The 18,667-nt window shown below is 42.0% G+C and overlaps 1 protein-coding gene across 2 annotated transcripts in view; it reads right to left on the reverse strand.

The window, feature by feature from the left end:
- Positions 1-18,667, reverse strand: part of PARN (poly(A)-specific ribonuclease) — a 169,268-nt gene that overhangs the window by 43,508 nt on the left and 107,093 nt on the right. For both annotated transcript variants that reach the window (XM_024571510.3, XM_024571511.3), the window contains exon 22: positions 53-242. In XM_024571510.3, the coding sequence (XP_024427278.1) occupies positions 53-242 (190 nt within the window). The remainder of the gene's footprint in view (positions 1-52; positions 243-18,667) is intronic.

Genomic DNA, 18,667 nt, shown 5'->3' on the forward strand with positions numbered 1-18,667 from the left:
GATATTGCTAGAACAACTCTGCCCTTTTAAATCAATAGCCAAGGATTCTTACCTATTGGTGCGGTAATAGTGATTCTGCAGAGCACAGGATATGCACTGATTGTTTAACCGCTTTCTCTCAACCTCCTTCCAACTATCTTCTGGCCACTTTCTCTTGATCTGCTTCTCCTCGTGTTTTTTCCCCACATATTCAGCATACGTCTGAATCCGATAGCTTTCTGCGTATTTGCTGGTATTGACAGCTACAAGGAAAAGAAAAAATCCTTATGAAAGAGTCTGACCTAGCCCCAGAGATGGCGCTAAGGTAGTCAAAGGAGCTCAGCGTTCAGGTTTGAGCTCACACACAGGTTCTGCCACTAGAAGCCAGGTGGCCTTGGCAATGCTCCATAGACCCTCCAAGTCTGAGTTCCTCATCTGGAGAAAAGAGAGAGTCACTGCTCCCCAGTCTCCTCATAGTGTGAAAGTGCTCTGAAAACTGTAAAGAACTGTCATGCAGTTAAGTAAAATAATTTTTTAAATATTTGCAGGTACCATTACTGCTTGAAAATTGTTCATTTTCAGAATAAGAAAATGAAAACAACAATGAATCAAAACCACTAAGGGAAAACTGTAAATACTCATTTATTTTGTTAAAAATAAAAATGGCAATAAAAGCAATCTTCACTGTCAAATGCTGAAGGTCTACCTGTGTCCAGTGTTTTGCATATATGATGTCTAATCTTCACAATACACTTGCAAGGGAGGAACTGTTTTTGCTGATGAGAAAGCAGGGGCACTAAAGTCAGGTGACTTACCATAGACCTCACCATAAGGAAGTGGTAGTGATGGGATGCAAAACCAGGCTGTGACCCTAAGGCCAGGGGCTGCTCTGCACCTTACTTTAGACTCTGCAAATTCAAGAGATCCCCGTAATACCTAAGACATGCCTCTTCTCCTTCCACTTTTAAAGACTGCTAATTCTCTGTAATGTGTCTCTGGCTAGCAGGAGAACTTGAAAGCTGGATGGAGCTTATTCCCTCCATGGTGTTAATGCTTGACTAAGGCCAGGTCGGTTTTGTTGCAATCCCTTGCTGCCTCCTCCTCAGAGGCTGTGGGATGGAAAATGCTGGGAGCGTGGGAGTGAGGACCCATGGAAGGCCTACTGGTGGATGGGCGCCCGTTTCCTGGTTCTGGTTCATGCAATATGAGCATATACTCTCCTAGCCCCATTATCACTGCCAACAGTTATTACCACACTGGTAGTGAGACAGTAAGAGTCTGGTCATGCTGACTTGGTACCTGGCCAGCTTCAAAAGCACAATGACACTTGACACAGAATCTATAGGCCCACTCCTAGCAAAGTTCTTGGTACAGAATAGTTCTCAATAAATATTATGTGAATGGGTGCAGGCAGAATGCAGCAAATGATGATAAGCCTGCAGTCTTCGAGAACATCAGAACTGGACAAGGGACTCCAGTTATATTAGGCCCCTTACATCAGAGGGAAAAACAACAGTGTGAGAGGCAGATGCTCCACAGAGCCAACACCTGATACTTAATCTTCACTCCAAGTGGACCAGATTTGCTTAAAACTTGTCAGCACAACAGTGGATTACAGAATGTGGTGTGCTAAATGTTTAGTTACTTAAAAGAGCAAAATAAAACTACAGAAAAAGAAAAAAAGACCCAATTTTTTAAAAACCCACAAATTTTACTAAGAAGTTTGCCATACATTTCAAACATTCACTTGAGTTAAAGAGAAACAAAAACAAAAGAAAAAAAAGCATGAGAGTATTAAGGAACTTTCGTATTATATGGTCTCCCATACCAGGGTAAGTTATTGGTATGTGAGCTCTGACTCACTCACAAGCAGATAAACAGAGGCATCAAGTTCTGGAGACGTTCTACTGACCAAAGTCACTCACGTCAGAGAACCACAGAAGCAGGATCCTTTCTTGAAAACCTTATTCCTGAGACAGTTATTTTTTCTGCTTTCAGTGGGCCACATTTCTGACTTCTCCCCTCATTTATCTAAACACCTAACAATTTCCATAGTAACAAACATTATCCATCTATCCTTCCATCCACTAACTGCTCACTCAGTGTCTGCCCAGGGACAACACTAGGTATTTGGTAAAACAAGACAGTCTCCACCCTCTTAAGCTCACCCTATCGCACGCAAGCTTTATGTAGAGTTGATTTCCCTGTATGCTTTAGACTGCCTACAAAAACAGGATAACCTACCAACATGATACAAAATGAGAACCCATGGATTCTATCATCATTATTCCATACTGACTTTTGGTAAATGAGCACTTCCTGGAGTTTCCTCTTTAAGTTTCATTTCTTTACCGGGCAGGTTCATTCTGCAAGCATGCTTAAAAGGCATGACATCTGCAATAACCCCTCTCCCAAATCTAATTTGGACTATCAAATAAAAGAGTAGGCCTGAGTCAATATTCCCCACAAAAACAAAGGTGATATAACTGGATCACAAAGGAGCCAAGATGATCTATTTAAGTGTCCAATTGTTTCCAATAATTCCACTCTCAGTCCCATGAACAAATGTTACAAACAACTCCCTAACCAAGGAGGGGGAATTTATTTGAGCACATTTAGAATTAGGATCCCTTTAAAGGGGAAACAAATAACAATCCACTTTTCACTGCTGGCCTTCACATGGCAATAATTTACCAGCATTCCTTCAAGTCCCAGCAGCTTTGCAGCTCTCCGCCTTTAATCTAGAAGCCAAGCTCTGGCTCAAAGCCAACCCTCTAATGGATGAATCAGCAAAATGAATTGGCTGTCAGCTGTGTCCTCCAGTGATTCTAGCTCGCCTGTCAGAAGCAGCATGTAGTTGGCTGCTTGGCAACACTAACCTTTTCCAAAATTGTCAGGGAAATGATTCAAGGCCATCTTTTGGTTGTGACACTTGGTTAGGTCACTAGGGAACCAAACACACTGAGAGTCCTCCCTTTTTCCTTGTAGGTGAATGAGAGCAGTTCCTCCCACACAATAGTCTCATCCACTCATGGCTTCACTGTGCTGGGTCCGCTGTCTCTAGACACTCTGCACACATTATAGCACTTAATCTTCACAACAACTGCATAAGGAAGGGGAAGTTCCAGTCATCAAACAGATAAAGGGACAGAGCACCAGGGAAGCTAAGCAACTTGCCTAAGGTCTTGTAGGAGCACAATAAAGCTGGTTTGGAAACAAGATGGGTTTTTCTCTTTTTTAATGTAACACTGCCACATGTCTGTCATATATTTGTGTGTATTTATGTTTTTATTTAGATGCACAATTATCTCATGAAATGATTCCTTTACTAGGAGTTTTTAAAAACTGCTTAAAATGTTTAGGTTTTTTTTTCTAAAAATTAATAAGCACTTTCCATTACTGTCAAGCTAAGTTTCTCCAACTAAGTTGATAGATACCTTACGTTTAAGGGCAAAAAGACTTAACATAAGGGTACAGATTCCTTCCTAAATCAATCTATAGATTTAATGCAATTGCAGTAAAAAAAAAATCCAACATTTTAATAGGACATTGAAAAAAGTTAAATGAAATTAAAAACAAATCTGAACAAAAACCAGAGCAGCGGTAGCCAGGGACAGAGTGGGGAGGTCAACTACAAAGGAGATGAGGCAATTTGGGGGTGATGGAACTGCCCTATACATTGAATGTGGTGGAGATCACATTTGTTGAAACATAGAACTGTTCAACAAATACAGTAATTTTACTGTATATAAATTATACCTCAGTTAGAATTGGAAAGGTTGGTTCCAAAATTTAAATGAAAAAACAAATGAGCCCACAATAGCCCAGATATTTCTTAAGAAGAAAAGGGGGTGGAGGGACTTACCTGGGTAGCCGAATAAGCTTAAGGTAAAGTGCAAGTAATTAATACAGTGTGGTATGGTGCAAAGACAAACAAACTGATCAGTGGTACAAAGGAACCTAGAAACAGACTTACGCATCTGTCAAAGTTTGATTTTCGACAGAGACATCCTAACAAAGTGTGTGGAAAAGGAAAAGTTGGAAAAATTGTTTATCCATAGGAAAAAATGAAATTGAATTCTTACACCCTGCCAAAAAATCAACTCCAGATGGGTGAAGAACTTAAATGTCAAAAATAAACTTTGAAAACTTGAAAAGAAAATATAAGTAAATATCTTTCTGAACTTGAAGTAGGAAAGAATTTATGAAGATACAAAAAGTGTTAAGCATAAAAAAGATCAATAACTTTGGCTATGTTAATAGAAAAGCTTTTGTCATCAGAAGACACTCTGAAGAGAATGAAGACAATCTACAAACTGGGAGAAGTTCTGTGTAATACATGCAACTGATGGAGAATGGGCACCAGAATACATGAGAACACATACAAATCAGTCAGCAAACACCCACAGAAAAATGGGCAAAAGACAGGAAAAGTATGCCTAGTCATTCCACAGAACAAGCAGCATGTAACGACAATAATTATATAAAGAGCTGCTCAACGTCAGGCAATAAGGTAACATTTTGTAGATCTGTAGAGGAAGAGGTGGGGGGGCAAGAATCATGCTGTTGGGGAGAAAGAAAGAATTAATAAACAAAAAACTAAAAAAATGATCCACACAACTTTCAGGAAAGTGGCTGCCCCTGGTGGGGAATGAGGAGGGTGGGATGGGGGAGGAACAACAGGTAGGTGTAATTTATTAGCAATATTTTAGATTTTTGGTTGAGTGGTGGTTTCATAGATGTTCATTACATTTTAGCCAAACCAATTGTTTAGGTTTTCTGTTGTCTTCCTGTCCAGCTACCATTTCCAATACATACTGCCAAAGTACGAAGGTCTGTAAGACCAGGTTACAGTTAACTTTGGTTTGTGTGTCTTCTGTGATAAGGAGATGCCCCTGAATGGCCTAGGTAGTGCAAATGAGCACTGACACTGACCTGCCAGTCTTCTCAAACCTTTCCCAGGACATCAGTACAGCCTGTTATCAGATGATAAGATCACTTTATTGTAGCAACTGCTGGAAGGGGTGTGAGGGAGCATTTAGGAAATTGAAGGACACACCATTATTAGTCCTGCATTTTTTTACCATGGCTATCCTCAGCCAATATCATGTTCTCAATTTTGAAGGGAATTACCTATATTCTTATTAATCCAATGTTTACAAGAAAGAGAAATATTTATTAAATACTTACATTGCAAGGCACAGAAAATCGTGTAAGCATTATCCTGATTTTATATTAATAGATAAGGAAACTGAGGCTCAGAAGGAGTGACTAGCCCAAGGTCCCAAAGATTACAAGTGTTTAGGCTGGGATGCAAACCAAAGCCTACATTCTTCTCATGATACCACGTGCACTGGAAGGGGCCCAGATCGTGCCATTTGAAGTTAACACTGGCATACACACTTGGGTGCAAGATGGTCAGAGCCTGTCCATCTCTCCACACAACAGTAATAAAAGGACTCTGTGTGATACCTGGTATATTAACCCACCACCAGCAGTGACATATGCCAGAGCAGCTTTGCAGACCCAAAACCTACTCCCTGTATGTCAACATGGGTTTTCACACTCAAAGGTGCCTGCTTCAGACCCCCATGAAGCTGGCCTCCTCACTTCTCCGACAGCCTCTGGCCCGGCCCTGCACTACCACACTGCCATTCTAGGTTTCCACCCCATGCCAGCTGATACCAAATGTTCTGTGTTTGCTTATTTATTTAACTGTGAACATAATGGATAAAAATGTTTTCTTATGTTCCATATAATTTTGATTTTCAACAGAGGGACCACTTTTCTACTTTTATCAAATAGGAAATGGAGGAGCAAACTTTAAATCTTTAAAGAAAGGAGCTAAGACAAAACAAAACAAAACCATGCAACCTTTGTGCTCATTTTGAACATTTTCCTATGTTCAAAAACCTGATCCGGGATGTATTTCCCCTCAACCCATCAAAGGGTCTCAGCAGACACTGAAGTGCAGACAGGAATGTGGTCTAATGAGCATGATGAAATACAGCAATTTCCAGTGTGCCAATAAGCAAAAATGGGCAGGCCAGCCAGAATAAAAGACCCTCTGTTTTACCCTCTGCAGGTCCATCCTTTCCCTGCTGACAACATCCACTCTCTTCTGGAGAAGCCTTAAGAGTCTTCAAGATAAAGTCCCAACCTGCAGGTGCACCATGCAGCGCCCTCAGTCACCACTAGCCCTGCGTGTCTCTCTCACCTCAGCTCTTACTCTTTCCCCACATTTACCCAACAGGGCCAGATGCCCTTTCAGGAAGGGGACCGCACTTTATTCACCTTTGTAGTGCCTGGGCTCTATCACGGTACACTGGTGGGAACTTAATCCAAGATTATAGAAGGAAAGGAGGGAAAAACACAGGTTTTGTATCTGTTGGCAGCCTGGTCCTACTCAAGAGAAAAAAGCCAGGATACATACGCACAAAATTTTCAGTTAAATATCCCACGGTGAAGCCTGGATCTAGTGGATGAAGAGCCCTGGACTTGGAACAAGAGGAGGTGTCTCTGACGCTGAAGAGCCAGTTCCCTTGCACAGTAATAGTCCCTACACAGTAATGAGACCAATGGACTTGTCTCAGGCACAAGGTGAGGACCACAGCATGTGATTCCTTGTCCTTGCTATTCCTTCATACAGTGGGTACTTCTCCAACAAATGGTAATTTTTTTTCTTTTTTAAGTACTGAGCCTGAATGAGTGAAAACTAATGCAACAAGATTCAAGCTCTGTAAGGGGGATAGATGGAAACAATGAAGTAAGAGGCAGAGGAGACTTGATCCGTTCGTCCCTGCTTTTCCAACGTCTCCACCATAGCGCCTGATTCTGAGGGGGCACCCCGAAAAAGAAATGAATAAAGGGAAAGGAAGCAGTCTCAGGCACCCATGCTTTCAAAGATGTGAAGTGCAGAGCATGATGGCAAGAGCAGATAAGTGTTTACAGACACCTTCCACATACCCCACTTCACTGGTTTCTTACCACGGTGAAGGTGGGTGTTACTGACAAGGCTGCAAGAAAACTCAGCTGGCACCCAGAGAGATGTGGCAGAGAAGGGGAGAGTGTAATCCTAGTTCTGTCACCTACAAGTCACGCCTGTGACTCTGTGATCTCTCCACATCATGTCCCTCAACTAAAGAAAGGAAGGCACTCATTTTGGTCACTGTCCCACACCTCATTTCACCTCACAGTTCTCTAACTAAGGCCAAAGAAGTGGCAAAGAAAACACTCTTTATAAACTGGATGGACAAAGGCTGATATATAGATATAGTGACATTTACATGAAGCCTATAATATAAAAAAAGAGAGGTAACAAAGTCAGGTGGGAAAACCACAGGTTCAGAGGCCACAAAGGCCTGGGTTCAAATCCTGCCCAAATCTTAACTTGCCTGAGGCAAATCATCTGCGTGCTTGGGCTTCTGTTTCTTTATCCATAAAATGATCTTGTTCACCTATCCGATAAGACTATTAGGCAGAGAAGTGAGTATGTACACAAAGCTTCTAGCGTGAGGCCTAGCACATAGCAGGTGCCTAATTAATGAGGCTACTGCTGTTAAATTACAAAACATTCTTCTAACAAAAAGAACTATGCACAAGCCAATATAAGATGTTCTACAGGAACACAAATCCAGTGAGCTATAACGCATCACACCTTGGGGTGCTAGAAGTGAGGAGGCCTGACATACTTGAGTCTGCAACAGCTCGTGGAATACAACTATCATTTAGAATAAAGATGCAATCTAGCAAACTCTCTCCTATGCAAAAATGTGGAAAGAACATGGAAAATATAGAAACCAATATATCAACCACACTCAGCAAGTATAAAATCAGAACCTGAACTAAAATTTTTGAAAACTGTACTGAGATCAAAATTAATCAATTAATTTCCACTAAGTCTACTGGCAACACAACAGTCTCCTTTTAAAATAGTCACCACCATTCATTTATTTAACAAACACTAGTCCTAGGTACTGTGCTGGGTATAGGGGTATGGCAGAAGGGAAGAGACATTCCCTACCCTGAAGAAGCCCACATCCAGAGGCAGAGGAAAGGAAAGGAACAGACTGGCAAGGGAATACCAAGTAGGCAAGAATAAGGTGAGAAACAACAATTTCTAGCATGAAGAAGGCTGGAGAGAAGAAGAGACAATAAATACGAACTATTAAGTGTGACGGAAGAGGCTGGTATTTAAGTTCTAAATTCCCACAGCCTACCAAAACTGCCTTAGCATTGAATGAATGCTGTCATTGAGGAACATTGCCTCCATTAACCAGACTCGTGGTGATGTTTTTTCATGGTTACTAGCTGAAAGCCAATTAAAAACAAATGAAGCTGCCATTCATTGAATATTTACTATATATCAAGAACTATGCTAAACTGCTAAACAAATGTAGTTAGTTCTCACTTGTTCATCTATCCATCCGTTTATTAATAGACACTGATGTATTAAATTTTCATTTGTTCACTTATTAATCTATTCATTCATTCATGAACAAACAAACGATCTGCTAAGACTAGGCAACTGGGGCTGTGAGGGTGAGTCAGAGACACAGTCCTTGTGTTCCGCAGGGAGAGAGAGACAGCGCACTGAGCTCCGCATGTGTGCTGAGCATTAGAAAAGGAGAAGCGCTCTGGGGTTTCTAGTGGGTAGCTGATCAAGCCTAGGACACAGGGACCATTTCCCCAAAGAAATGACATTCGTGTCTTTGCTGAGACTTGCAGGTTGGGAGAGTAGACAGTGTTAAAATTATTGAGAGTTGGGATTCATGAGGTAGGCAAAAGGAACATGATATGATTGATCTCTGAGTGAGGAAGCACAGTCTTGATTGAGGAACTGCAAAAAGACCTTAATGGTGGAGCCCTAAAGAGGGAGCGAGCGGAGAGGAGCTCACGGTGAAGCTAGAGCGATAGACACAGCACAGAGGGTCTTTGGCCATGCCAAGTGCAGCAGGAGCCCCCACAGGAGGAGATGTGATCTGATGTTCGCTTCTACAAGATCACTGTGGGTGGGGTGGGGAGCAAGGACAAGAATTGGAATGGAGAAAGCACAGAGTAAGAAAAGAATTCCTAACGGAAGCAGGAACACGGACATTGAATCATCACGTAGATGGGGAAGAGCAGGCGTGGGGGCCTGGGAAGCTGCAGGCTGAAAAGGAGAGGGACTAGCTAGATAGAGAGGGCAGTGCTAGGGAGCTCAAGAAGGAAGAACGTCAATGGACTTAGTGACTGGGTAAGAGGAAAGGGTCTGGTGGAGCTATAGTACAGAGGACACTGGGGCTCAGTGCTGTGCAGGGAGCTTACACAGCAGGCTGAGAGTAAGAGGAAACCACAGCAACGGGGATGCATGCAGATCACTTGAATTTGTGAAAGGAGAAAAACAATCAGAAGCCAAGACGAATTGGGATCTCAGGAGTTCTTCTGAAAAGATGGAAGGGATCCAGGTTTTCGTGCAGTTGGAAAAAAGTCACTGGGTAAGCCCAGAGGTGAGGAATAGATATCGCAAGGCCACAGGGAGTAAATGTGTGGGATCCACTTGTGAGAGAAGGGAGGAGTAGGTGCAGAGCTTTGAGAATCTGTGGGTAGGAAGCTGTGCCTGGAAGTTGGCTGTTTCCTGAGTGGAGGGGTAGGTCTTCCTGAGCTCCAGGGCTGGAGATTAGAGAAGAGAGAAAAGCCTATGGGCTAGTTACTGTGATGACCCTGCCAGAGAGAGTGGCCTTCTTTGCAGAGAGTTATCAGTCTGTCCTTTTCTTCTCAGATCAACCACTCGAGGTGGGCAGTAGCTCCACTTTTACAGATATGAAAATAGGCTGAGAGGTTGCGTACCTGTGGAGGGACAAAGTAACTAATTGGCAGAGCTGAATTTGAGTCCAGATCTCCCTGACTACGGTTTTGATAACTATTTTAACCTACCCCTCAATGCTGTCAACGGAGCAGCTGCTCTAAACCCAAGTCAAACAAAATGTTTTAACAAGTGGTGAAATAGCTCCTTAAAAGATGGGGTAGTGATGTGCAGAAAGTAAGAAGAAACTTTATGATGGACTCACAGAGGAGCAGATGGAGTTCCAAAAAAGTTTAGAATTGAGAGTTGAGAGAGAAAGAGAGAACCTTCTTCTTCTTTTTTTTAAAGATGAAACATACAACTTAAAATAGGAGTTGGAAAGCAATTCCATACTTAACAGTCTTGACGAACTTGACAGACAGCTGAAAGACCTAAGCAATTTACAACATTCTTCACACTTCACGGGAGAAAATTAAGATTGATGTCTCAACTACACAGGAATAGTTTAAAGTAAAAATCAAAGATCTCCTAGACTGTACAAAATGGCAGATCCTAAAAGTCCAGAACACTGAATAATATCTTCTCTAGGGAAGTACAAGTTTTTTAGACTACTTAATAACAGTATCTTTAAGGCTTATGTACATATCACAAAGGAGTACAAATAAATAATAATCATGGTTTACAAAGAAGTTACCATGCACCAGATGTTATATTGGCTCTAATCCTAATATATTACCCTATATTCTCTAATGTCCTAATATGTTAATCTCAACATATTTTCTTTAATCTCTAACCTTACCTATACAAAACAGCCCTGTTTTGAGTATGAATTTGAACAGATAGAGCCCCAGACAGGTAAGTCACTTGCCTGCTGTTACCGTGTTTGATGGTGGTAAAGGGCCAAATTTAACCCATCGCTGACACAACTTACTCCCCACCCCACATGATTGTCTTTTACACTCAAATGGCAGCATAGTGTGCAGTAGGTTTTAAATTGCAACAGTATCACCAAATAATACCTACCTTTACTACACCCAACCCACTCTGATGTTTTCTATTCTGTTTCTTTCTCCTTTCTTTTTTTAAACTGGTGTCAACCAGCACTGATTTCCTGACCCACTAATGGGCCCTGACCCAAAGTCTGAAACACACCACAGCTCACTGACACCCCCTTTCAAAATGGCATTTCTAGGCCACAATGTGCTTTGTGTTCCAAAAGGTTAATCAACAAAAGAACTTTTAGGATACAATCTATTCACCAACCAGAGCTCACATGTAACTGAACTGCTGGCTAGAGATAGTAGCTGGGTCTATAGTTAGAATTAAGTAGGTTCTTTAATCTGGACTAGTTCTTGTAACAATGCTTTGGATGCCAGACACAAATGCACACCAGATATACATGTATACCACATACACCAATACTTTTTGACTACTTAACCCTGACAGTTTATGGAGCTGTTTATGAAGCATTTAATCTGCCACAATATTAATGCTGTTGTAGTAAGACATAACTGAATCATCACTTCTCCATTTCCCATAACCAGGCCTGCAAAAAGCCTGACAGGGCAGCACATTTTCAGACTGAAAAGGTTTCAGTAGTTGAGAAGCTTGAAGTCTGTTTATAAGCCAACCAGAAATAGGAGATGCTGTGCTGAAGTATTTACACTTTCATTAAATGTCTCACTGTGGATGTTTTGATGTGGTTTTCATTTGATCAAAGAGTTTATTTACAGCTCCTGACTCAGCTTATTCATTAACCAGCTGAAACCCCTGAGGAAAGGAAGGGACCTGGAGAGAAAATGAGAAGGAGAGGCCCTTATCAGTGAGGCAGGGCTGAGCTATCTCACCTTCAAGATGAGTCATTACCCCTGGGAAGGAGGGTATCAGTCACCAAAAAACGACCTCTCCCAACCTAGCAAGGCAGGAGTCACAGAAATCATGTGTAAATTCCATGTAAATGGGACAACTCAGCCTGTGCGTTCCTTTAACTATTGCTTGTCACACCATGAGTCTGGAACCAGTCAGTGCTCTCACGAAGGCACCATGGTGTTACCCTATGAACAAGAGCCCTCTTCCTAGCCCTGCCTTTCATCTCTTCCCTACTCCTCACCCCTGCAATCCATCTCCAGATGTGGAACATTCTGAATCTACATCAAATGTCGACACACCTTTTCAGTGTCTCTAGGACACTGCACATATGACCCGTCACCACCAAAAAGGTTTGGAAAAATACTGACACAACCTTATTTAATACTTAGGCCAGCTGTCTCCATGCCTTCATGATGCCCTCATGGGCGCTGTGCCTGCCTTTCATAGAGAGTAAATAGGTTAATAACAAAAGGAACGAAATCTGCTTTTCAGACTATAGGTTGCCTTGGGACAACGAAATGTATTTGTTATAATTGGCAATGTTTGACTTTAGAAAAGAAGTATACAGAAAATCACACACCTTTTCAAAGGGAAATAAAGAACAACAGTTAGTCTTATTTTCCACATCCATTTACTCTTTGCCTTTGCTGAGACGATGTGTCCAACAACTGATTTATTTCACTGATGGGTTCCATCTGTAGACTGCACACTAAAACCCTAAGGATTATCAAACGTCGCAAAAGGAGAGCACAAAACTGAACAAGAATTATTTTTTATTTGAAAGTCTCATCTTGGCATTTAACACAGCCATTCTACTTGCACTATCTTTCTCCTTTTAAACTACCAAATCACATCCCTGTAGACTTCATGATTTTAGGAAAACTGTATCACCTCTTTATTTTCTTCACCTGTTATGGGAGGCCGCTGCTACAGAGAGTGTTCAGGTCTGACATGGGCACTCTAACGTGTCAAAGCAGCTTAAGCAAGTGCAGCGACATTTCTCTAGAGTCAAACACATGTACACACACACACAGAGGAACTGAAGAAGGAAAGAAGAAAAAGGGAGAGAGGAAAAGCAGGACAGGGAGAGGAAGGGGGCATGGAGAAGCATGCCAGCGTGAGAGTCAGGGAAAGCAGTTTTTCCCATTTGATGAGTAAGTGCTTCTAGAAAGTGGCAACTCCCCAAATTCAGAGAACTAACACGTTCTTCACCATTCATGCGCATTTAATGAACCTGTGAAATTTTTTGCCAGCAGAATAAGGAAAAAAAATTTTTAGTGATGCTGACATTGTCTAGCTTTCCTATTTCAAGTTGTTAATATCTCTAAGATGTTATAGTCATCTTGTTTTCTACACCATAAGATAAAAATAATGTAGATCTTTCTGCCTATTTGTACAATGCAAGATCAACTGGTTAGATAAAAAAGTCAAGTCTTATATTTGAAAACATTTACATGAAATTAATACAATGGAAAGTATTGTAAAATTGCTACATAAAAAATTTTGGAATAGTTTATAACATTTTACTTTAAAATTCACAATGGTGCAAGGGTTTTCCACAATCTTGATGTACTCAACGCAGATTAGGAAATTGAAAAACAACTTTGAAAGTCATGTATCTATACAGTGGTACACAGAATGCTCATAAACGAAGCATTTGTGGATTTAAAAATGTACTCTCGGACTTCCGGCCAAGATGGAGGCATAGATAGACACACTGTGCCTCCTTGCACACCCAAAAGAAGGGCAACAACAATTTAAAAACAAAAAACAACCAGAACCGACAGAAAATCGAACTGTATGGAAGTCCAACAACCAAGGAGATAAAGAAGAAACATTCATCCAGACTGGTAAGAGGGGCGGAGATGGGCAGACAGGTGGAGAGGACTCCCAGCAAGGCAGGGGCTGGCGGACCCAGCGAGGTGGCGGATTGTGGAGCGGGGTGGGCAAAGCTACAGCTGGCCAGCGAGGCAGCAGCCGGTGGACCAGCGGCGACAGACCGTGCAACCCAGAGTTCCAGCGTGGGGAAATAAAGCCTCAAATCACTGATTGAAAACACCTGTGGGAGTTGAGGCGGCAGCAGGAGAAACTCCCAGCCTCACAGGAGAGTTCGTTGGAGAGACCCACAGGGTCCTAGAACGTACACAAACCCACCCACTCGGGAATCAGCACTAAAGGGGCCTAATTTTGATTGTGGGTAGCAGAGGGAGTGACTAAAAACCGGCAGAGAGCAGAGCAAGCGCCATTGCCCCCTCTCAGCCCCTCCCCCACATACAGTGTCACAGTGTAGCCACAAGCGGTACCCCACCCTGGTGAATACCTAAGGCTCCTCCCCCCCTTTACATAACAGGCACCCTAAGACCCCCCCCCCAAAAAAAGGCCCAAATGAAAGAACAGATCAAAGCTCCAGGAAAAATACAACTAAGCAATGAAGAGATAGCCAACTTATCAGATGCACAGTTCAAAACACTGGTATTCAGGATGCTCACAGAATTGGTTGAATTTGATCACAAATTAGATGAAAAACAGAAGGCTATGCTAAGAGAAACAATGGAAAATGTATAGGGAACCAATAGTGATGAGAAGGAAACTGGAACTCAGATCAATGGTGTGGACCAGAAGGAAGAAACAAACATCCAACCAGAACAGAATGAGCAAACAAGAATTCAAAAAAATGAGGAGAGGCTTAGGAACCTCCAGGACATCTTGAAACGTTCCAACAACAGAATTATAGGGGTACAAGAAGGAGAAGAGGAAGAGCAAAAAATTGAAACTTATTTGAACAAATAATGAAGGAGAACTTCCCCAATCTGGCAAAGGAAATAGACTTCCAGGAAGTCCAGGAAGCTCAGAGAGTCCCAAAGAAGCTGGACCCAAGGAGCAAAACACCAAGGCACATCATAATTACATTACCCAAGATGAAAGATAAGGAGAGAATCTTAGAAGCAGCAAGAGAAAAGGAGACAGTTACCTACAAAGGAGTTCCCATAAGACTGTCAGCTGCTTTCTCAAAAGAGACCTTACAGGCAAGAAGGGGCTGGCAAGAAGTATTCCAAGTCATGAAAGGCCAGGACCTACATCCAAGATTACTCTATCCAGCAAGGTTTTCATTTAGAATGGAAGGGCAGATAAAATGCTTCTCAGATAAGGTAAAGTTAAAGGAGTTCATCATCACCAAGCCCTTATTATATGAAATGTTAAAGGGATTTATCTAAGAAAAAGAAGATAAAAAATATGAACAGTAAGATGACAGCAAGTGCACAGTTATTAACAACCACACCTAAAACAAAAAACAAAAGCAAACTAAGCAAACAACTAGAACAGGTACAGAACCACAGAAATGGAGATCACATGGAGAGTTATCAACAGGGGAGTGGGAGGGGGAGGGAGGGGGAAAAGGTACAGAGAATAAGTAGCATAAATGGTAGGTGGAAAATAGACAGGGGGAGGGTAAGAATAGTATAGGAAATGTAGAAGCCAAAGAACTTATATGTATGACCCATGGACATGAACTATAGGGGGAGGGAATGTAGGAGGGAGGTGGTGGGCAGGATGGAGTGGAGTGAAGGGTGGGAAATGGGACAACTGTAATAGCATAATCAATAAAATATATTAAAAAATAAAAATAAATGTACTCTCTCCCTTTATTTTTCCCTAAAAATGTTATCATCGTTTAAATTATAACCCAAGGTCCCACATCGAATGCCTCTAACATAAGTAAAGTCTCATTTTAGAGCATGTAAAATCAAGTGTGTTTGTCTAATGAATGAATTTACTTACCCTGACTTTGCATGTTATTATGCTATGATTTTAATGAAAAAAAATCTGAGAATGTCACAGCAACTTCCCCAGGTCCCAGGTGTAAAGCCCCACAAACCACGTTTTTCCAGTGAACTCACAGACAGTGTTCCCATGCCCTGTGCCAGGTTAGGGCAACAGTCAGAGGTCTTCACCAACAGGAAAAGAACAAGCCAGGCTTGCTTCAAAACTCACAACTGGATCCTTCTGTCAAGACCAAATCAATGGCAAGGAAGTGCATGCTATAGACTCTGCTGCTACATAACAGACTCTGAAAAAATCCCCAGGCTTGAATCACAAATGAAATAATTTTGACTAATAAAAAAAGAATATATTTTTAGTAACTAATACCCATCTTGTTTTGGGACCCAAGTGTCCAGCCTCTACCTTTAAGTAATATACAAATGAGAACAGAAGAGATAGCAAATGTTAAAATGCAGGCAGAGGCATGAAAAGTCAAGTCACCCAGCCAGTGGAACCAAGTTTATCTCCTACCCCACCCTGTGTGGTCAGCCAAGAGCTGATAGAGGGCCTTTTGGTAAAGTATGTAGAAAAAAGCCCCAGGACTCTCAGGTTGCCAGGCAACACGCCACAATTTTATTAAAGGAGTAGCAGCGAGAATCCTGGCTGGCTGCAATTCTGTGTCACATGTTTTCTCCCAGGCTCACAGCTGGTCGCCTACCCTTGCACAGCCTCTCCCCGCTAATATGCTCCTGGGGGACTGCATGAAGAAGCAGCTACCTGAAAGTAGCCTGAAAATCAAGAACAAGGAGCAATACACAAGCCAACTGGGGCTTGTTCTTTTTCCAACTCAAGCCAGAGGGCAGACGGAATTCGTGGCTGTGGGAGGAAGGGAGGGAGGGAGGGGGGAGGGGGGAAGGAAGGGAGGAAGGAAGGAAATTAGTTTTGACTACTTCATGATTTAAATAAGCATTGATTTAAAGGATTTAAATAAACATTGTATGAGCAGAATGGCACAGCAGGATGAGTGCCCTCAGGGGTGAGGCAGTTCTTTCTGCCCTGGATCTACCACTTCAGCTCTCTGGCCAACTGCTTTCTTATCCTTAAGCTGAGGTGCTTTCCGCAGCTGATTTCAGAGAAAGCACCAAGCACTATGGAGGAGCAACAGAGTTGGGCAGAGGGGTGGGGAGACTAAAGGAGAAAACTGTTTATTCAAAATTACCCTTGAAAATTCCCTTTCGAGGCACCTCCAACACGTCCCTCCAGTGTTGGAACATACTGCTGTTTCTTCTCTTTCACACCAGAGGAAGAAGAGCATGTTACTGAACACAAATGCATGTGAGAACACAGTTTCCCACCAGTGGGGTACTCGGTACATGCAGAAGGAGATCACTTGGACATCTTCTTTCACTGAGTGAAGTAACAAGCAAAACCAGTCCACTAAAAAAATAATTTTCCAAAATGAGTAAATTTGAATTCACACTTTGAATCAAACTTTTATGATGCAACTCTAGTTGGAACCTAGTGAATACTGGGGGAAGGGGCAAAAGCAGGCTTACAGTTGTGAGTATATGAAACAGAGTTTATTCTTGCATTATTACTTATTAATTATTATATTACTTATTTCTATTACAACTGTAAACCTACTACTGCCCACCCCTTTATATAATCTGCCTTTGTGCCTGTCCTCTGATCACACATACCCAAGCTGGGTCTTTGAAGACAAAGAATGTATATTAGTCCATTTTATATCACCAGTGATATTTCCCCAAGAGAGAATATGTAACAGCTATTTCTCTCTGCTTCCGAACAGCCCTGTGCTTGCAATTACTACAAGCCACTGAGTAACTATGGCTTAACTTCCTGGAGCATAGATTTTTACTGGCCATAAGGGAGGAAAAGTTAAATAATTAATCTGGTAATTTAAAACATTTTAATATTAAAATAAAATGGATGTATTATTGAAAATTTTTTAAATTTGCAAGAGTGGTTTAAAAGACAGCAGAGAAATTCCAACCCTTACTCCCCTCCTTTGTCTCTCTCCCCAGTGCCCACGCCCACGCCCACCCCCCTTGAGCATTCCTATCTGCTCTCCTTTGGTGTTAGGATGCTTAGTGAAAGTTTAGGAATAACCTCCTCCCCCGGACACAAACAAACCTCCTGATGTTCAAGAGCAGGGAAAGAGCTAAATAATTATGCTATCCCTATTCATTAAAAATTACATTTTTCATGGGATAAGTATAATATACCTCCCACAGAGGCCCTTAGTAATACATATTAGCTGAATGAATGATCAAGTCTCCTTCCTGATAAAGTGAGAACATCGGAAGAAACCCCCACCTTCTCTTCCTGACAGCAAAGTGGTGTAATGTCCACATAGACTAGTTTACACAAGATCAATTGTACTCTAGATTCACAAATGACACAGAGCTGTTAGCAGCTCTTTAGGATTGGAGGCAATCCTAGAGAGAGCTGACTGGTGTGAGAAAGAGGTAATGCAGTACCTACTTTTCCAGCAAAGGTAATGGACAGTAGAAAATATGGACATATCATGTGTAAGTGAGCAAAGATGAGGGCAGCCTAAGCTGGGCACGTGTGGTCTCACAGTTAAATAAATCTGTCTGGAAGGAGTTATAGCCTGCATACCTGTAGACACAATGGGAAGGTAAGAATCCTGTCCTTTAAGCTCACATCCTGGCCCTCATTCACTTGACAAGTATGTCTTGTCCTAGTTGAAGTGGTCCCCTTGCATTCGTCAGTCAGCTTACCTACTAAAAAAGTCTGGACCAGGGACTGCGTAAATTTTGAGCACCAGAGCCAGTTGAACTAGAGCTGCAGTTATTGGTTCCCGAGATTACACGCCATGTAGTCCACACTGCCAATGCCATAGGCTCTGCTAGCCTCACTGTAAAGAGGAGAAACCTGAAATCTGTTGAAAGATTTGCCCAAAGTCTTGTAGCTGGTAGAAGGAGAGTAGCTGGTATTTGAACTCAAAGCATTTCAGTCCCTCTAGCCACCTAAGAAAATCATGTCAAGGCCACTACCATGCACTGGCCACCTACTCTGGTACCTATTCTCCGAAGCAGGGAACACAGGGCCCTGGTGTCAGTTCTTTCTGTCTGCCTTCGTCAGCAGACAGGTCTACTGCCTGCCAATGAATGTTCTACATACATGAGAAGGGGCTTAGGCATGCTCATATCCTTTGACCTAGTCATTTATTTTAGGAAAACAGTCTATGAACCCAATCTGAAATGAGGACTAATTTTTAGTGCACAA

Source organism: Desmodus rotundus, chromosome 1 (assembly GCF_022682495.2).
Source record: "Desmodus rotundus isolate HL8 chromosome 1, HLdesRot8A.1, whole genome shotgun sequence".
In the NCBI taxonomy this organism is placed as follows: domain Eukaryota; kingdom Metazoa; phylum Chordata; class Mammalia; order Chiroptera; family Phyllostomidae; genus Desmodus; species Desmodus rotundus.